Genomic DNA, 20,430 nt, shown 5'->3' on the forward strand with positions numbered 1-20,430 from the left:
AAGTATAGTTAAAGCCGAAGAAAAAGCTGGGTTAAAGAGCTATAAAATAAATTACTGGCTTGTATTAAATTTTGCCAAATCACAGAATAGTGATGACTTTAGCTGTCAATAAGCACTGAAAATCCACAAGCATTTACTATTGCTGTAAAGAAGTTCGCCAACAGGAAAAAACCCCAAACAAGAATAAAAGAAAAGGAGTAATTTAGGCATTTCTCGGCTTCTAACCTGCATTCGGTAACTCTAATCAATCTCTACTTATTCCCTAAGGTTTAATGTATTCATAATGAACTAATGGCAAAGACAGATGCTTTCATTTGCATGAAACAACTTATTAGTCAGTCAAGCTTGCTGAACAAATCACTGCAGCAGAACAGTAAAATGCACAGCTGCAAGAATATACCTATGTGATTTCTTTTGTCATCTGAATTTCCAGCATATCGCACAGAATTAGCACAGAAACTGAAATGGTGTCGTATTAGCATGTATAGAGAGGTAAGTGTCTCTATGAATTGAAGAAATGGCTAAAATCTTTAAATGGCACCAAACATACAGATTCAGCTAACAGTACTACCTGGAGGCTTCAATGACATCTTCAGTTTCAGGCAAAATGAGATGAACAGAATCGCAACAAGGATGCAAACAGGGGAAAGTGCCCAACACAAAGCTCACTTGTTGAAAATACTTCTTTTAAAACCGAGATTGTCTCTGAAAAGACCTGTCACTTAAAAAGACCTGTCGCTTAAATAGAAGGAAACTGCCTGTTTGTGAGCACTTCTTCAGGTTGCTGACTCCATGCAAACACCTCACAAGACGGGACTGTCCTGGTTTCTTTCCTCCTCTGCTGTTAAAGGATACACTGCCACGGTTTTAAAAGGAAACATTTAACTTCTAAATAATTTTAAGTTTAGGAAAACACTTAAGGAACTTACCAGGCCTTTCTCAATACAGAGGCCTCACCACAGAGATATCCTATTATCATTTGCAGTAAAATGTGCTAACCAGAACTACAGGAAAAACTATGGGAAAAATTAGGTTTTTTACATCTGATATGGTTTCAATTTCACATAAAAGTTTTGAAAGTTTCACAAACAAGTGCATTCTGAAACTTTTCTCTTCTCTTTTCTCTAGAAACTTCTACTGCCTGTGACCTGCATCTCTTTGCTTCACTGCCGCTTACACTGGGCTGCTCCCAGCTGTCTGCTGTGCCACATGCCCAGAAGCCTGGAAGGGCTGGGGTCCCCACACCAGAGTAGTTCATGTGCAGTTCAGTTATCCATTATAACTGGATTTATGAACTACCCCAGGTTTAATAAATCAACCCTTTTTGGCAGAGGTCTGTATCACTGGGAAATTTCCGTTGAGATCAGGCACTGAGCATCTGTGATTGCCATTCATTTCACCTGAAACGACCAGTGCTCAAATCCTTTCCTTTGTACTACTACACTCTTAAATTGCTTTGAAAAACTGTGATAGGCTTCCTCGTGTGACTGAAGCAATCACAACAGCATAAATCATACATTGCTTGCCTGTCCCAAGTACCACATCAAATGCATCAATGTGAACTAGTTGGATTACTCAAAAAAGTGCCATGATTTAGACTTTAGGAATACAAGAAATTAATCCCCCCCTTGTTTTTTGAAATCAGATTTAAACTTTGACAGTAACAACAAACCATTTAATTTGCTTCCTTTTATCCCAGTGGTTCCTGGCAAATAAACTGACCAGAGATCTAATCACAGACTTAAATTTTGCAGGTGCAACTTCTTAAATCTTTGAGGATGCTGCTCCAGTCCTCAACTTGTATCAGACACTCAGATTTAATCGCTTGTTTTTTTCCTAGCTTACAGCCTATTCTGTAGTTTGGGTATGCGCATAAAGGATACTATGCAAACATGCAGCCATGTTTGGCATTTCTGCCATTTTTACAACATCACTTACTTAACACTGTTAATGGGAGCATATTATATCAACTTGTATGTACTTCATGAAGCTAAGATTAATACCAATAAAGAACGTCTGGCACGATAGAATCTGTTTTTACTCATAAGTATGCGACAAACAGTTCATTAAATTGGCCAGAAAGATCAGCATCATCTATAGGCACAATTTGGGATCAGGAAAGGCTGCTGATGGTACCTAATAGCTCACAGAGCTATTTGTCTAAACTGGAGAATCCAGAAGAATGACTAACAGTAAATGTTTCTAGTCAGGATCTACCTTAATTCCCAGAATTTAGCTTACTCTGAGGGTCACCTCCTTCAAGTTTTTCTGACTGAAAACAGGTGGGAAAGGTGATTTCTGCCTGAACAAAACTATCCAACAAACATATTTGCCTACTTTTTGTCAGCGTTTGTAAAACACGGACAAATGTCTTGCAGGTTCTGCTTCCAAAACCCTTTTCTGCTAAGGGAAAATTTATATTAAAAGATGTCCCCAGCATGGCTATGTAAGTGCGGATGTTACACCAAACCCTCTCAGCAGAGATGAAGTCCTCATGGGGAAAAAAAGAAGCCAAAAAAATTCAGACCAATTTGTCAAGCAAAAGAAGAGTGCCAGCACTCCCGTGCTGACATCACTTTTCCTACCCTGAAGCTTCGTTCATTTAGAAATACTGCAAAATTCATACCTCCAACCAAGGCAGCTTCACCAGCAATATATCCCAGGAAACACCTAACTTATCCATCTTACGGGATGCCTGTAATGAGAGTCTTTGCTTCAGATTTTCTTTGCCTTCTGGGTTTAGCAAAGTGCGGAGCAGGTGGTCTTCAGGCCATGACAGGTCTGCACATTCATCATGTTTTTCCACAGTGAAGACCCAGAACTTAAGACGGAGATAGAGATACCAGCCTAATGCTAACTGCCACCACCTGATAAGAATATTTGGTATGGTTTTGAGTTTGTAATATTTAATTTTAAATCATAAATGCATTGGAAGAATCCAATGCCCTGATGTCTTCTGATCCCCATCTTTTGACTACTGGTCAATGATATTTTTATAGGGTACCAGATATATTAAAATGTGCATTGGAACAGCATATAAAATATTCCACTCCAGCTTTGTACACAGAGAAAACTGGGACTACAAAATGTATCCACAACTTGCCAAAAATACTTTGAGACTCCTAATACCTTCAGACCATGAAAAGCACATTTTACCACAGATTATGATCATGTCCAGCTATCATCCTTGTTGGTGAGCATTTAAGCTAGACTAACTGACTTAAACAAACTTGTCAATTATTTATTGTGGTGTGGGATTAAGCAAATCAAGCTCCATGATTGGATATATGTTCCCATCCACTATATGCTCTCTACTGTACCATTACCTTTTGTCAGTGGCTAAGGAATAAAGCTCTTGGATTTTAAAGGTGTTATTAGAGTTAGGTGCTATCCCTATCACAAAACTGAAGAAATTCCTTACTAGGCATCTGGTTTGGTAGCTGTAAGCTAAAACAACTTTCAAATATGCTTGTTAAATTTTCAATTGCAGAACTAATGACGTATCTTTTAGCCAGACCTCAACTTGAAAACCTTTTGGAAGAGCATGTGTTTTTACTCCCATGTGAGTATATTCCATGCAAGTTATTGAAAAGTTATCATCCATTTTAATCATACTGCAGCATTAGTTACTTTTTATAGACCTGGTCCATTTCGTAGCATTCTCTGTCTAATGGCAAGATTTCCCTATATGACCTCTATCAAGTGTTACTTCTCACTTTCATTTACAGAAGCAATATTTTGGGGATCGATATTCACACTCTGTTAACAGCATGTTATCAGTTATGGTTTGTCAGTGATACCTAAAATCCAGCTGCAGCATGTGTCTCGCATTTTTCTGTGACATTGTGCTTTTACTACCTCAAAGGTCAATGCTCATTTTCTATACCATTTATCCAACAAGTAATCAGGGTCACAATGTCATCTAATATGGGATGAAGGTCTTGGAAGTATTCTGTCTCACAGTTAACTATTAAGCTGGGGTCATTTGCTTCACTGATAAAATCAATTAGTATTGAAGACTGGCATTTGTTTCTGCTTGGATTGAGATTCACAGTGTCCTTCCACCAATGTTTACTGTGAATAAGAGCATTGAAATCTCCTGATTTTTGCCTCACTGCTATTTTTGCCTATTAAAATACTTCTTGTTTTGCTTTCTGTACTCTTTCAGTTGGTTAGTAAGTGAGACTTGACTGAAGAGCCTTCTTTCTGCGTTTATTCGCACATTAGAATGCCCCAAACAGTGCGGATAAAAAGTGAGAATGACATCTGCAATTTGGACAACGACAATGAATAAAAAAGGTCTGCATATTATTAGCCCATCTATCACTTACAAAATTAAGTCTCTCTATTAATGTAAGAGATATGAAGGGATGTGTGGACCTATATAGCTAAAAAACCCCAACAGGTACCCAGTAAATTAATTATGAAATTAATGTGGACAGAAAAGAATTCGGGAGCCCTCACAGGTGATCTAAACTCTCATTGACCAGAATTATGAATGCGAGCCATACATATATAAATGGGACAGTTTTACACAGCAGTATTTAGTACACCTTTCTATTTAGTGAAGTAGTGACCATCACTTGGCTGCTTTATGTCCTTTTTGTGACACAGGTCAACAAGATTATTAATAACCTAAGAGAGGACACGAGAGTCAGAAAAGAGCTTCCAGAGCAGTTAAAGAAACATGCCAAGGAACAGAAGACCCAGAAGCACAATTTGTTCACTTTAACAAAGGGAAGATTAAAAGATGATTTCGTAATGAAATGCCTATAAAGGATGAAGTGAATTTTGATGAAAAGCAACTCTTATCACAAACAAGGTAAAGCGGAAGCTACACATACTCAAGCTAGAAATAAAAGCAGCTAGGCTAATTAGCCCCAAAAGGCTGTAATGGGTTTTGTACCACCAGTAACCTTAAAACAGATTGAACATCCCTCTAAAATATAAGTCACAAAAAAGCTGAGATATAAATAAATCCAGTGAAGCTGAATGTTCAGTTTAGATGGTCACCAGTGCCCCTTCTGGCCCACGAATTCCATGTAAATTCACCATACATACAGTAAAACCTGAAAGGGTAAGCTCTTGATTCTTACTACTGAGATTTTAAATAGAAAGGAAATAAAAGGTAGTTTGTAATTACTCTGTAATTAACTTGTGGTCTTACAGCTCCATGAAATAGAAACATCTAACTCTTTTATGCTACACTAAGAGGCATGGATTCACACCTATCTGCCCCACATACCAAAGATGTGATGAGGAAGACACACAAGAACTAAAATCTCTTTTCCTCTTTTGATTCTAAGTGAATAGAAAGCATGAAAAAAGCTATTAAACAAAGAAGCAAAGAAACAACCCTTCTTCCATCTACAAGAAAGCACTTTAAACCGCTTCATATTGGTAAAATGGACATACAACTTTGTAACAATACCCCCCAAAACCCCAAACATTTTGATGTAAAGCCAAGGTTTACAGTGTGAACTAGCAGCTTTGACCAATGGATGCAGTTGTAGAGGAGAGCTATCATCCAGATTGGCATAGCATATTTTGGTGTGACACAGCTGTTACCTTGGGCAATGATATATTATTTCCTAGCTATCGTAATGCCCTGAATTTATAATCACTGCAGAAACTGAATGGGAGATTCAAAAAACCAGATGGAAAGCATACATTAACTCCTTTAAAGAGGTATTAGAAAACACATTAGGAACATTAAAAAAATCAAGTTAATTATCTATAACTGTAAGATAAAAAGAATCTATCGACTGCAAAAAGACCCAAGTAGGCAAATGATGAAAAATCGTCCTCAACTTCTCAAATCAGGAAATTACTCAGACCTTAAAGATACATGCCTGGATTTCTTTTGCTAGCCATCTGCTTCTGCTTATAGCATTGCGAGATATTGGACTTTTGAAAGACAGTGATGCTCTGCTAGGTCAGACTAACACTTCATCTTGGAAAGCAAGAAAATTAGTCCTGTTTAGGGAGAGAATGAGAGCCTGCCTACTTTGTCCAAATCAGGTCCTGCCATGTTACAGGCTACAACGCTCCTCAGTCTTTGCAGTACTTACATATAAATCTCTTGCCAATGAATTTTTTTGTTCGGACCCTCTGAATCTCTGTCTGCATCCACAGGTTTACTTCTTACTCTTCCCCTCTATTGATACTGGATGCAGGAGGATTGTTTCAATGGAATGATGCAGAAATCAGGTTTTCCGTTGAATCCACATTTTTGCTCCAGTAATAAACTGATGATAGCATAGATAAAAATGCCTAAACAGATTTCCACCAAATAAAATTGCTTGCAATTTTTTTTTAATACACTTCCTCATTTCTGAACAGACTGGGAACCTGAGCATTCCTCATGGATCTTCTTCTCATGTAATAACCATTTTTCTGAAGACACCCCCTTCCTCCTCCATGAAAACCCAGCTGTGCTATCCTGTGGAAATGCAGCGGCTTTCAAGAGGTAAATACCAAGTTTTAGCTTCTCAGTTACCTAAAACAATGAAGAACCTCTGGCAGACGCAATGGGCTGTTCTACTCCACAAGTGACACAGTCCAGTTTCACAAAAGAAGAGTTTTACAACTTCTTGTGTACAGCAGAGTTTATTGGGATTGATGAGTCTGTGTTCAGCCTGGAACGGACTGTGATCATCTATACAATCACAGGGCTACAGATCAACTTGTGCTTGTCACTTCTTGCCATGACCTTTAACAAGCACATAGTTCTCCCTCTTTCAAAACTCACCCAGCCTGTCTGCCTTCTTTTTCAGAGACTGTCTCTGTATCTCTCTTCCAAGCCTCATCTTGACCATCTTAGTTTGGCTTTTCCTAGTTTCTCTCTCCTCACGTGTCCTTCACAGCCTGCTCCCTCTTCTAACTGAAGCCTTTAAAGGGAATGGACAGCACCAACACTTTGATTAAAATGAATGAAACTAACCATCACAAGGATGTTTCCCTTTGTGGAGTGCAAAGAGCACACCTAAGTTGCACAGGAAAACAACCAGAAGATAGGACCCCCAACCTCAGGAGATGTACTGGTGCTTCCCAGCCTATATTCAGGTCCCAGGCTCCACTGAGAAATCCTGTGGTAGGGACTTGTGCTTCAAACTAACAAACGGCCAGTGGAGTACATGCACACGTACACACTGCAAGCACATTTGCTGAATACAAAATGATTCACTCAAGATTGCCACCTGTGTTTCAAATGTGTGCTTGCAAGGGCTAAATAGCTGGGACAGGTTTTTTAATGATGTTATAGACACTATATGGGTTTCATTCTCACCACACTACATATAGCTAAGCTGATTTTGCTGGGAAAAACTGCAGCTGGAATAGTTTAACACATTTGATTTTGGAGGGCTGAGGTTTGGTAAAATTATATGCAACTAAATCCAAATACCCATAAATTAAGGTGTTTGGCACCATCAGCAACAAATCTGCAACTGGTTGTGCCTATAATCAAATTCTATATAGTAGTGAAATAGTTTAAAGGTATTTAACTTTTCAGACCTCGCATCAGTTGGCTATTTGAAAAAGTTCATGTTCCTCATGTGCAGTATTGCCTTTAATGCATTTTCTTCCTCATTTATGGCAAAAGGAATGAAATTAGATTTTTCTCTATTCTAATCCTTTCCAGTATTGAAAAGCACTAGCATGTAGCAGAATTGTAAAGAAAATGTATAAATAAATCATCAGCAATCTCATTTAGCTAAGAACTCAGTGGGCTTTTTTCATTTCCTAGGAGAGCCAAATTTCTTCAGATTTATCTGTGCATGAAACATGTTTACATGAACGACATACACGGAATCATTCCAATAAAGTTATTTTGGTAGAAGGGAAGGAGGACAAGAAAGAAATCTTTTCAGTACTACACATGTGAAAGAAAATTCAGGAATTTCCAGTGCTGATGGGAAGGAAAAGACTCTGCAGATGCTTCACGGACCATTGGATAAACCTCCAGCAGGTTAAACAAACACACAGGGAAGACTGTAAATGATACTGCAACTGCAGCCAACTCATCAAACATGAAAATCAGCAAATGACTTTGCAGACATAATAAACACCTCAAGTGCAGAAAAGCTCACAATCCCGTGATATACATTTCACAGGTCGAAACACTTGCTTCTGCTAGGAAATCACCCAAGATAGTTAGCGTAATAACTGTGACTGCAGAGGTTATTGCTAACGGATTTCTAAATGCTAAAAATCTCTTCAGTGGCAAATCTGAGCCTTCTGCGCTGGTTTTAAAAAGTACACAACAAAAGTAAGTGTCTATGAGACAAATGCAAATTGAGAACAAAAGAAAGTGCTTTTGCAGATGCACGCTTTAGCTTCCTAACCCAGCTTTTAGTGACAGACATAGTACTTTCAGGTTTCACTTCTGCAATCAAAGAATCATGGAATGGTATGGACCATTCCACAAAATCAAAAGGACCTTATCATCATCTAGTTCCAACTAGATGGGCAGTGACACCTCACACTAGACCTGTCCAACCTGGCCTTGAACACTGCCAGGGATGGAACATTTACCACTTCTCTTCCCAGCCTGTAGCTGTGCCTGGGATTGCCCCAACCCAAATGTAGGACCTTGCACTTCTCATTGTTGAACTTCCTGAGCAATGAATTATTTCCTCCACAATAAGAACTATGAAAAAGGTCGGGGATGATTTTGTGACAGGTTTCCTCAGGCAATCCATGCTCTTAATCCACAAAACAAGTTAGCTAGTGACGACTGTTTAATATTTTAGTAGGGGATGAAGTATTAGGTAAAACAGCACAGCAGTGCATCTGTGAAATCAGAGTGCTTATGAAATCTGAGGGAAGCTGAAGTCAAGGGCAAGGCTGGACCAAGTTAACTGCAAGCACGAGAAGAGCTATTTTGAACACTGCCTGTCTTGGCAATGCTATATCAATCACAGAGGAAAACAAAACTGGCTCTGGAGGTGTCTGCACGTAGGGAAACATCTACCCACTGGGGATGGATCATCTGTCGTATTTGTCAGTCATTGTGAACCTGGCTCAGATGTTAACAGCTGAGCTACAGCAAGAATATCCTTCTTCCCCCCTAAGCAGCATCATTTAATGAAACTCAGATCCTTGGGTCACATTAAAAGTCTTTAATTTTATTTTTTAATCCATGTGGTTGTTTTCTCAATTCCTCCTCTCTCTCTGTATTACTTTCTATATTTCTCCCTTATTTCTGAGATTATCTTGTAAAGGAAAAAAAACATGCTCTATCTAGGCTAGTATTATATGATGCTGTACAGACCGTTTCCTCATTTACATTGTGGCACAGCACACAGCTGTTAAATTCAGCTAATACAATTTTACATCAGCAACTGAAGCACAGCATAACTGGATCACATCTTCTGTCTCTAACTGTAATCTATAATGGATCCTTATATATATATATATATAATCATGGAATCACAGAATAGTTAGGGGGGGAAAGGGCCTTAAGATTATCAAGTTCCAACCCCCCTGCCATGGGCAGGGACACATCTCACTAAGCCATGCCACCCAAGATTTCATTCAGCCTGGCCCTGAACACTGACAACCCATTCCAGTGCCTCACCACCCTAACAGGAAAGAATTTCCTCCTTCTATCTAACCTGAACTTCCCCAGTTTAATGAAGAGTCCCTCCCCAGCATCCCTATAGGCCCCCTTCAGGTACTGGAAGGCTGCTCTGAGGTCTCCACGCAGCCTTCTCTTCTCCAGGCTGAACAGCCCCAACTTCCTCAGCCTGTCTTCATGCGGGAGGTGCTCCAGTCCCCTGATCATCCTTGTGGCCCTCCTCTGGACTTGTTCCAACACCTCCATGTCCTTTTTATGTTGAGGACACCAGAACTGCACACAATACTCCAGGTGAGGTCTCACAAGAGCAGAGCAGAGGGGCAGGATCACCTCCTTCGACCTGCTGGTCACACTCCTTTTGATGCAGCCCAGGATACGGTTGGCTTTCTGGGCTGCGAGCGCGCACTGAAGCCAGCTCATGTTCATTTTCTCACAACATATTTTAACTTTCAATTATTTTCTTATTTCTCTACAACATTTCCTTATTTCCTATAGGAATATGTTTTTGTTTTCAGGATTAAACAGATATTTCTGTGTGTTCTGAACCTGCCAGAATCATAATTAAGTTAATTAAGTAGAGTGGCCTTTAGAAGGTAGACAAACCCCTCAAGAAAGCCACATTTGGTGCAGCATGAGACAGGATATCAACATTTGCTGTGGAGCAGGCTGTGGGTCAGGAAGGGAAAAAATGGCATGCTTTTGTGTTCTTATAAACAGTTGAATAGCACCTGCATGTGTTTAGAGCCAAGGATCAGAAGAAAACCCCCTTACTGCTTTCTAGTGATATACACATTGTGTATTTAAACATTTTAGAGCCTGAAAACTCCCAGGACTTTAATTATTGTTTTTATTACAATAATTTAGTATTTCGTGACTTCTCCTAGGAATATTTTGTGTCCCAAGCAATTACTGAGGACACTACATCATACAGTAATTATGTTTTCAGTATCAGCTCTGTAAATACTACCTTTGCAAGGCATTTTAAAGTTCCTCCCTTCCAGCTCAGTAGTTCAAAATTCAGCCTACCCTAAAACCATGTCTGTTTAACAGTTCATTTTTTGCATTAAGATTCTGTTACCAAACTCCCCCCAAATGAGCCTACAAAACTGCTCATAACAGCAATACCAGAGCATGAGCCACAGCAGAGGATGTGCTCAGGGCTGTACATTCACTCTTGTGTTTTCCCCCCAGTTTGATGGCTAGCCTTGTTTTTGAGATCAAACACGGAGCTGAAATAGGAAACCTGTTTTAGGCATGCTTCAAAGAATCAGGTAGTGTGGAAAGAAAGTGCAGTATTCATGCATGTACAAAGGAACTGAAGAATCTGGTCACTTTAATTTCAGACTTCAAAGTCTTGACAATATTCCGTCAGAGTAGAATGACCTATTTTAACAACTGACCTGTTAGTACATCCCTGCAACAGCATACAAAACTTCCAAATGACAAATAACGGTAAGAAAATAAAGGGTTAGAGAGAAAAACAGGCTCCCCATGGTGGGGAAAATGTCAAAGGCATGATTTATAACATCTAGGTTTGGTCTTCCCTACTCTTCTCAGTGAGGGTTTGCATGCACTCTCACCATAAAAACAATTTGCCTGTTCAGCAGTTCAGGTATCACCATGGAGAAGGTGGCTGGAATGAGACTTGGGAAGGTGCAACAGCTCCTGTGGGTCCCTGAGGCCAGCACCAGCTGGAGTGCAAAGGTTTATGTGGGAGAACAACAGCGGATCAAAGACAACATGATGTGGGACAAGATTTCAAGGACCTTCTGCTAGGTGTGTTGAGCAGGGGAGGAGGCAGGCAGCTGTGCTATTCTTCTGTCCCAGAGAAAAGGAAATTTCCTCTTTTTGAGGAAATATTCCCATTACGTCTCCTCGTTATTTGGCACTGGTTCTTTGAACAAGAATTTACTTAGGAGACAGCTACATGACTGCAATCCTTCTAGCTTACTCAATCTCTGAATTCACAGAAGAGTCAAACAGCTGTCCCAAGACTACAGCTTGCACTGCAGTTGTTTTGAGCCCTTGATCACTTCAGGCAACAGCACTTCACATCTCTAGGACTCTCTCATAGCTCACGTGTCTGAGACAGTAGATGCAAGAAGTAAAAAGTATGGATTTTCCAGTTAAATGTCAAACAGACTGGGTACAAATTAGCTTTTCCCCCAAAACACAGACTTTTATCCCGACCAAAACTGTTTGCAGAATTTAACTGAAACTTCCTCATGATTTCAGCCACCAAAAATAAAACACTGAGAACCTGAATCATTTCAGTTCTTTGAAAATTATGTTTTTTTTTTTTACTTAATTTTATTTAAAATGTAATAGTAACCTTCAAGACTCAACAAAAAATTTGTCCAGAATTGGGCTAAAACAAAATGAAACTTCTGCTGCAGATTTTAGGAAATAATTTAATCAGCCTCGAATTTATGGTGTCTGTTTTGTTTGTTTGTTTGTTTGAGGAAGGAACTAGTTTTACGTTTGGCTCAGGTAATTTCTTCCCCCTCTATTCCTCCAGTTTTCAGTGAGCGCACTAAAAATAGACAAATAAAGAAATGAACAATCTGCACAGCATTAGTGTGACAGATATCTCCGTGTTGCTAAAACAGATAAGGACACTGGATTTTAGTCTAGAAAGCATGGGAGCAGCTATTCAACCAGCCCATACTCAGGACAACACTGAGAACAAGCTTATCTCTAAGCATACGTTAAAGTCTCTTTGACTTCAAAGTGTTTCTTTAACAGTGTCATCAGCTCCTGACACTGTATCAGTACTGGTGGAATATTTGATGCCCTTTTTAAAGCTCCTGCAGGAATAAGCAATCACAAGATCGACACCTTTGGCTCAAGCGCTACTGACTGAATTTTTCCCCTTGGCCAGGCACTGCATGGACCCTCGGGCAAGCCAGGAGGAAACCTTAGCCAAGGAACTCAGTGGGAACTACAGCCATCTAAACCTAGGGATAAGAGATTAGCTAACAAGCGAGTATCAAATACTTCATTTCTAAATGGCAGACATTTTTACCTGCATCTGACTCCGAGGGAAGGGTCTTACCTATGAATTCTGAAACATGGACAAGGGTAAAGCAGTTGATGTCATCTACCTGGACTTGTGCAAAGCGTTTGACACTGTCCCACACAACATCCTTGTCTCTGAATTGGAGAGACATCAATTTGATGGAGGGACCACTCGGTGGATAAAGAACTGGCTGGATGGCCGCACACAAAGAGTTGTGGTCAATGGCTCAATGTCCGGCTGGAGACCAGTAATGAGTGGTGTCCCTCAGGGATCGGTGTTGGGACCGGTCTTGTTCAACATCTTTGTCACTGACATGGACATTGGGATTGAGTGTGCCCTCAGCAAGTTTGCCGATGACACCAAGCTGTGTGGTTCGGTTGATATGCTGGAGGGAAGGGATGCCATCCAGAGGGACCTTGACACGCTTGTGAGGTGGGCTGATGCCAACCTTATGAAGTTCAACCATGACAAGTGCAAGGTCCTACACCTGGGTCGGAGCAATCCTAGGCACAGCTACAGATTGGGCAGAGAAGAGATTCAGAGCAGCCCTGCAGAGAAGGACTTGGGGGTGTTGGTTGATGCAAAACTGAACATGAGCCGGCTTCAGTGTGCGCTCACAGCCCAGAAAGCCAACCGTACCCTGGGCTGCATCAAAAGGAGCGTGACCAGCAGGTCGAAGGAGGTGATCCTGCCCCTCTACTCTGTTCTTGTGAGACCTCACCTGGAGTATTGTGTGCAGTTCTGGTGTCCTCAACATAAAAAGGACATGGAACTGTTGGAACAAGTCCAGAGGAGGCCACGAGGATGATCAGGGGACTGGAGCACCTCCCGTATGAAGACAGGCTGAGAAAGTTGGGGCTGTTCAGCCTGGAGAAGAGAAGGCTGCGTGGGGACCTCATAGCAGCCTTCCAGTATCTGAAGGGGGCCTATAGGGATGCTGGGGAGGGACTCTTCATCAGGGACTGTAGTGACAGGACAAGGGGTAATGGGTTAAAACTTAAACAGGGGAAGTTTAGATTGGATATAAGGGGGAAATTCTTTCCTGTTAGGGTGGTGAGGCACTGGAATGGGTTGCCCAGGGAGGTTGTGAGTACTCCATCCCTGGTGGTGTTCAAGGCCAGGTTGGACAGAGCCTTGGGTGGGATGGTTTAGTGTGAGGTGTCCCTGCCCATGGCAGGGGGGTTGGAACTAAATGATCTTGAGGTCCTTTCCAACCCTAACTATTCTATGATTCTATGTTGTTTTCATTTATGTGCCTAAGTATTAGTCCGACAGTGATAGCTTCCTGAATGAGGCACAGTACACACCCCCTTGGCTTCTGTAACACACTATGTGGGCAGAATAGCAATAAGGTTTCATCACATACTGGTCAACAGTATAAATTTAAAGGTTCAGAGGAAAGTATCTGTTTGTTTCTTACTCTGCAGACTGCTCGTCTGCTGGCGTTACCTCAAGCCTCACTTTTATGTTAAGAAATTCTGACTGTAAAGCTAAATAATGCTTCAAACCATCACATATTTATAGCTACAACTAAACACCTACACATCTGCAAAATTAAGTCCAAGTTTCAAACTGCAATTATATTAATGCATATAATTTGAATTAACTATAATTTCAGCAATTCTGTAAATCCCTTTGAAAGGATCTGTTGCTTGTTGATTTTGTGCCATGTGAAGACATGATAAATACGATATGTAGTCTCATCACATGAATAATGCATTCTGCATCTTAAACAAGCAAGTTCGGCTCCACAGAGATGCTTAATCCATTCCCTGCTTCTGGGGATGAAAGGAATTAAACTCAGTGCACTGATCTCACAGTATGTGCTCATTTGACTTTAATTACAAAACGATTATTTCAATATTTTTTTCCTGTAAAATAAACCAAGCCTGAGTTCCATGTAACCTCTATAGAATTATATGACTTCTCTGTGCATTCAGTCTTTGCTCATCAATACTGTACTTTCAATACTGTTTCACATGGAAGGGCAGAAAAGCCTCTTGGGGTTTACAGTTGGTATAGTAGTTTCAGATCTCACAGCAACAAAAGCTCCCCCTTTTGATACTGAGCCAAACGAAGGAGCACTAGAATCCATTATAGTGATTTCAAATGTCATGAGAAGGAATTTTTACCAGGCACAGGGGATGACATGAACCCACACTACGCAGGCAGATTTACATCACACATCCTGGATATACATTTTCACTAGTATTTTTTTCCACTGACTGTTCAAACTGTGCAAAGCTCAGTATAAGATCATTCACCTTGCTAAAAACCAGAATTTTCCTCTTGGCTGATTCAATGGCCAGAGCATTCCTTGGGAAGAGGACATCTGTTGTCCGTGTCTTGGGAATGACAGAGCATCAAGTGAATTAGACAGCTATACCGTCAAAGGCGCTGCCACGCTACAAGCTTGAAAAAACAGCACTTCAGGAATGTGATGTTTTATCAGGCATACCATCTGGGAGGAATCTAAATGAATGCTTTCCATACAGTATATGCTCTTCATGTAAGGATTACTGACAGTAACTCCAGCTGACACATCTCCAATCAGGTTTAGAAGAATTTACCAGGTTCACTGCATCATGCCTTCCAATTCAAAACCTATTTGGAGCTGACCTACATACTGGCAGAAGCGTGATCCTGCAAAGCGAAGAGGCTGTACTTCTGGTCTCAAACTAGTAATGGGTTAATGGTACTAGTTAATACTACTGGTACACCTCCTACTGCCAAGCCAAGATGCCTAGCTGGGATGCTTCTGCATCTGTGTCAAAATTAATCCATAATGCCGATAAACTGCCCACAGACAAGAGAGCATAGATGCTATTTACAAGGTGCACCTTACATGAGAGACGTGAGGTCAAATTTTCTCAGTATCCAAGTGATATAAACATTTATGGATTATTTTCAGAAACTTCAGTCATCTCCTAAGTATTCAAGTTACTTCTCAAAGCTATTTACGTATCTAACCCCACGACATCCGCTGTGCTAGAATGTGAATTTGGCTCCTAAGGTCTAGACATGCAACAATGCATTAGGATAAATGTCTTCACTATACTAAAAGCTGAAGAACATACACAAGCTTAGATCAGTTTTTTGTCAGAACACCTGAAATTAAACAGAGTACATCTCCCCAACCACTTGTCACTATTATCTCTCTGAATAAACTATGACCTCTGCAGAGCACACAGGAAAGATTTATCTGCAGTGCTCACGAAAACTCCAGAATACACAGCAAATTTGTAAAATATTCAAAATAAATGGTGACTGGTCATGACAACTATTCAACATGTGACATTCCTAATCTTATCTCTAAGGAAAAATGGCACCGATTCAGTTTCCATCAAACTTTCTTCTTAAAGAACACAAGTGAAAATCATCAGTTCTCAAAATATCACCTGAAGCCATGAACTGCGGTCTGTATTTGGACCTCAACGTGAGTGTTTTAGAAATACAGTAACCACATAATAAACGACAACAGCTAAATTCACAGTGAAATATTCAGAAGATTTAAAAAAAAAAATCAGTAGATGCTCTGTACGTTTAATTTAGTGACCTATGAGCTAAAGAATTACCCGAAAAGGTGCCCGTACAGAGGTCTTAATTCACTCTGAAGAGCAGTGAATCTTGAAGTGTATTGACTCAGAGAAAAAATAGCTGGTTGGTCTTCGTATAATTAAAGATTTTCTCACAACAATAACTGCACACTAGACACTGGAGTCAGGTCATTTCACAGTGGTTATGATCTCCATGATTCTACCATAACAATAACAATCTTTAAATCACTAGACTGTTTTCAACAGTCAAAAATGTTCATTACGTGCAACAGTAAATCATCCAGCTTGCTCTCTCTCACACATCCAAACACGCACACAAAGCATGCACAAAACATGCAATTTGGCCCTTCAGAAACACTAGAGCTATTGGGATGAGAAGTAAACACAGCAGTGGTAAAGGTCTGAGCTCCATCCCTTTATCTATAGCCCCCCCGCAGGTTGTGTAACTTTGTTCAACAGTAAGGCCATGGAGTGCAAAGAATATTAACATTAGTCATTAGAAGGTGGGTGACATAACCTTACAGTTTCTGACTTCTATTGCAAGATATCTTCCCTCTGAGTCAAAGGTTACTGCGCTTGCGGTGAGACTGGCAACATCAGTTATTCCGCCTTTGCGCAACCTTTGTCAGTGTTCATTCGTTTTCATTTAAAGATCTCTAAAATCTTGCTGAAGATGAAAACCCCTTTAGACTGCTGCATAATATATATAGAACTTGATATTCACAAGCATATTTTGCAGACTTGTTTGAAGTAATTAAAAGAGAAATACATGGAGCTGACAGAGAAAGTCCAGAGGAGGGTCACAAGGATGATAAGGAAGCTGGAGCAACTCCCATACAAAGACGGGGAGAGAAAGCTGGGGCTGTTCATCCTGGAGAAGAGAAGGCTGCGTGGAGACTTCATAGCAGCCTTCCAGTATCTGAAGGGGGCCTAAAAGGATGCCAGAGACGGACTCTCCATCAGGGACTGCAGTGATAGGACAAGGGGTAATGGGTGTAAACTCAAACAGGGCAAGTTCAGGTTAGATATAAGGAAAAATTTCTTTACTGTGAGGGTGGTGAGGCACTGGAACAGGTGGCCCAAAGAAGTGGTAAATGTTCCATCCCCGAGGATGGATTCAAGGCCAGGTTGGACAGAGCCCTGGGTGACATGGTCTAGTGTGAGGTGTCCCTGCCCATGGCAGGGGTTTGGAACTAGATGATCTTAAGGTCCTTTCCAACCCTAACCATTTCATGGTTCCATGACTCTATGAAATAGGTTCGAAGACCACATATTTTAACCATTGATCTAGTGATCCAGCTTTGAGTGATACAGTGACAGAAAAGACAAGGATGGGCATATGTGTAGCAGAAAATTATGTGAAGATGAGAATTCTGACAGTGTTGCTCAATAGATTTCTGAGTCTGTCCAATCAGCCCTGGAAAATATAAGCTCCATCTCCCTGTACTGTTGAAATCAGATATCAAAGAACAGATTTCATGGGGCCTGAAAATAGTGAATGTCTGAAGAAGAAGTCACAATCAATGTCTGAAACCTGCTGCAAAAGACAGAGACACTAGGATGTTCTTCCTAGCAAAAGCATGAGGCAATCTAACTGCGGGAGCTCCATACAGTTCCCATGGAACCTTCCTTATAAAGTTGCTTCATAGTAACTGTAATTCATTTGCTTTTTATAACTAGCTGAATTTTGCTTAGCATTACCTTCCTGTTCACAAACAAGACAGGTGTTATAAAAAGCAAGGCAAGTCTTACCTGGAATACTCTGTCTCCTCACAGACAGTGCTCCATCAGGTGCCTTTGCCTGGTTTGCAGACTTTGTGTAAGGACTCTCATCTAAACAGAAACAAGCAACACTTCTGGTTACTATTAAATATAATGTGAAAAACCCCAGAATTTTTACCCAAATGCTGTGTTAACTAGCAATGCAGAGCACAAGAGCTGCTGTGAGCTAGATGAGGATGGGTATTTCTGAATGTTGATTCAATGTTCAATGTCATGTTCAGACTCAATGACAAAGGCTCTGAATAGCAGAGCTGAAAACGATGGGGTAAAACTAAAATCGGAGATAATACTTAGTTGATGACAGGCTTGACATACAAAGACCTTTTTGGCTTTAACATAATCATAGACATTTCCTTTTTCTCATGTTAAGAAGCTTTATCAAAGACTCCAGCGAGAGAGGTACCATCCCTGTTCAGGAGTGAAAGGTTTCTGGAAGCTTTTGAATATTCCAGCTGTAAAGAACTCCTTTTCCTCTGGGATCTGTCAGTGGGTGGTTCCTTTTCTGTGGTTAACAATTGGTCAGGGAAAACATCAGAAAGCTGTTGCCAAATAGGCCAGCCATTTTTACGCTTGAAGAATGGGACTGTAACAGCCTGTGTCTAAATCTATGTGGAGCACCTACTGATCAACCTCAGCGCATAAGAGACCACTAATGCTGAGATGCGCAGATGAGTCATTAATTAAAGGCAGCATTAGGCAGCAAGTAAGTCACTTCTACATCCTCCTTAAGAGCAGAATGACAGTAGGGGAACAAATCAACTGTATTGTAGTTTTAAAAAGAACAAGCTATAAGCTCAAGAAAGAAATGTGAATAAAAAAGAAGAAATACTATCCATCTTATTATTTCAATCAGAAGAAATGAGGCTTCTGTCTTGCTCTTCCTTTAATCGCATGCTCTAACACTTTAAAGAATTATCAAATCCTTCTAGTTGCATATTTTCCTTTAGTCAGTTCCAAGGACTGATGCATTTACAGCATGTGCATGAATATATGCTTAAATACAGATCAATGAATAAAGGAATCAAAGACCATGCTACCTGGTAGCATCCTCAGATCAAGTAGAACCGCATCCTCATTTTCCGGAGAATCAGTTTTCTTTTCAGCTGACACTCTTGACATTGTAAGCCTTGCAAAGCCTCAAACTCCTTTAGAAACTTGCATCATGGACGGCAGTCCATTTCTATACAAGTGAGGTAGGAGTTTGGTCAGCATAATTTGATTTAAAACCAGGTGTCAGAAAGAAGTGACTAGAAAAGTTGGTTGGCTTTGAAAGCCAGAACCTCTGCAATGAGCTCTGCTACTGTTAGGCAGTGACAAAACACATAAAACTTAAAAAAACCCCAAAACCAAACAGAAGAAAAGAAAGAAAAAGGCAAAATATTGTTTTATAGTCACCCACTTGATAAAAAAGCAGCTAGTAATGAAGAACAGATATTGATATATATATGTTCTTCAGCCAGTAGAATTGTTTTTTCTACAGTAAAATGAACTTCCATTGTTTTAGGACTACACTCTTACAAGGAGAAAGAGAACAGGCTTGGCTATACTGTGTGCTAGTACATACTCCAAGAAAATAAAGCTGTCAGCTATAGGAAATACACCAGCATGAAAAAATATTAACACAGATCCAGCTACACTAATTCAAGAAAAAGGTAGATGTGTAAAGCTTTATTCTTCCATTTGAGGAAAGTGGAAAAGATGGTATGGTTGCATATGCAGAATATACATCCCCTCATTAAAGAAGGAAAATTAAAGTAAGGGTGAACTAGAGCTTCTGGAGGAAGTAAGATTGTCTTTTTTATTTCACAGAAGAGATACCACTGAGCTCAAAGTCAAGGCTTTCCCGAACAACCCTGCTAACTCATATCAATACCAAAAAAATAGGGCTCATCCATAACATGTGGATTACACGTCCCATCCGTTTTTACTTATTTGCAGGCGCTGAACATGACAGCAGATAGTATGAGACATGCATTTTTCTTTAAAAAGTAGGCAGGAAACATAATACAATTCCTCAGGAACCAGTGGATGGCGATGACTTTGGGCCCTATTTGAATGTATGCCCTACCCATGAAACATCTATCCATTTACAGAACAAAAGAGTCCTCTCCTAGTCAGACTTCTTACATACAAACGTTTTTCACAGGACTCGAAAGAGAGTAAAAAACAAAGGAATAATTTTCACAGCTAGACCTTTTTCACTGAATCTTTGTCACTGAGCAAATGAGTACATCAGCTACAATCTCATGCCGGTATAGGATTTTCCCAATACTGCACTGCACTGGGAGTACCTGCAGTTATCCTAAGTTCAGAATAAAGGACAAGTCTGCAAATCTTTCTGGTTAATGGGGAGAGGAGACTGTATATATCAGTAAGCTAATATTTTAACTTAAGCATATTAACATTGAAAACGTACCAGATATTTATACAGTATCTTTATATACCGTAGGCACGCAGTTGTGCTACATTTCTTAATCTCTCTACAGACAGCA

At 40.2% G+C, this 20,430-nt stretch overlaps 1 protein-coding gene across 14 annotated transcripts in view; it reads right to left on the reverse strand.

The window, feature by feature from the left end:
- Positions 1-20,430, reverse strand: part of GRIP1 (glutamate receptor interacting protein 1) — a 334,511-nt gene that overhangs the window by 96,442 nt on the left and 217,639 nt on the right. For 11 of the 14 annotated variants that reach the window (XM_065668350.1, XM_065668402.1, XM_065668443.1 and 8 more), the window contains exon 2: positions 17,909-17,989. The exons of the other annotated variants lie outside the window; for them this stretch is intronic. In XM_065668350.1, coding sequence (XP_065524422.1) covers positions 17,909-17,989 — 81 coding nt within the window. The remainder of the gene's footprint in view (positions 1-17,908; positions 17,990-20,430) is intronic. 14 annotated transcript variants of the gene reach the window in all.

The sequence above is a fragment of the Lathamus discolor genome, chromosome 1 (genome assembly GCF_037157495.1).
Source record: "Lathamus discolor isolate bLatDis1 chromosome 1, bLatDis1.hap1, whole genome shotgun sequence".
In the NCBI taxonomy this organism is placed as follows: Eukaryota; Metazoa; Chordata; class Aves; order Psittaciformes; family Psittacidae; genus Lathamus; species Lathamus discolor.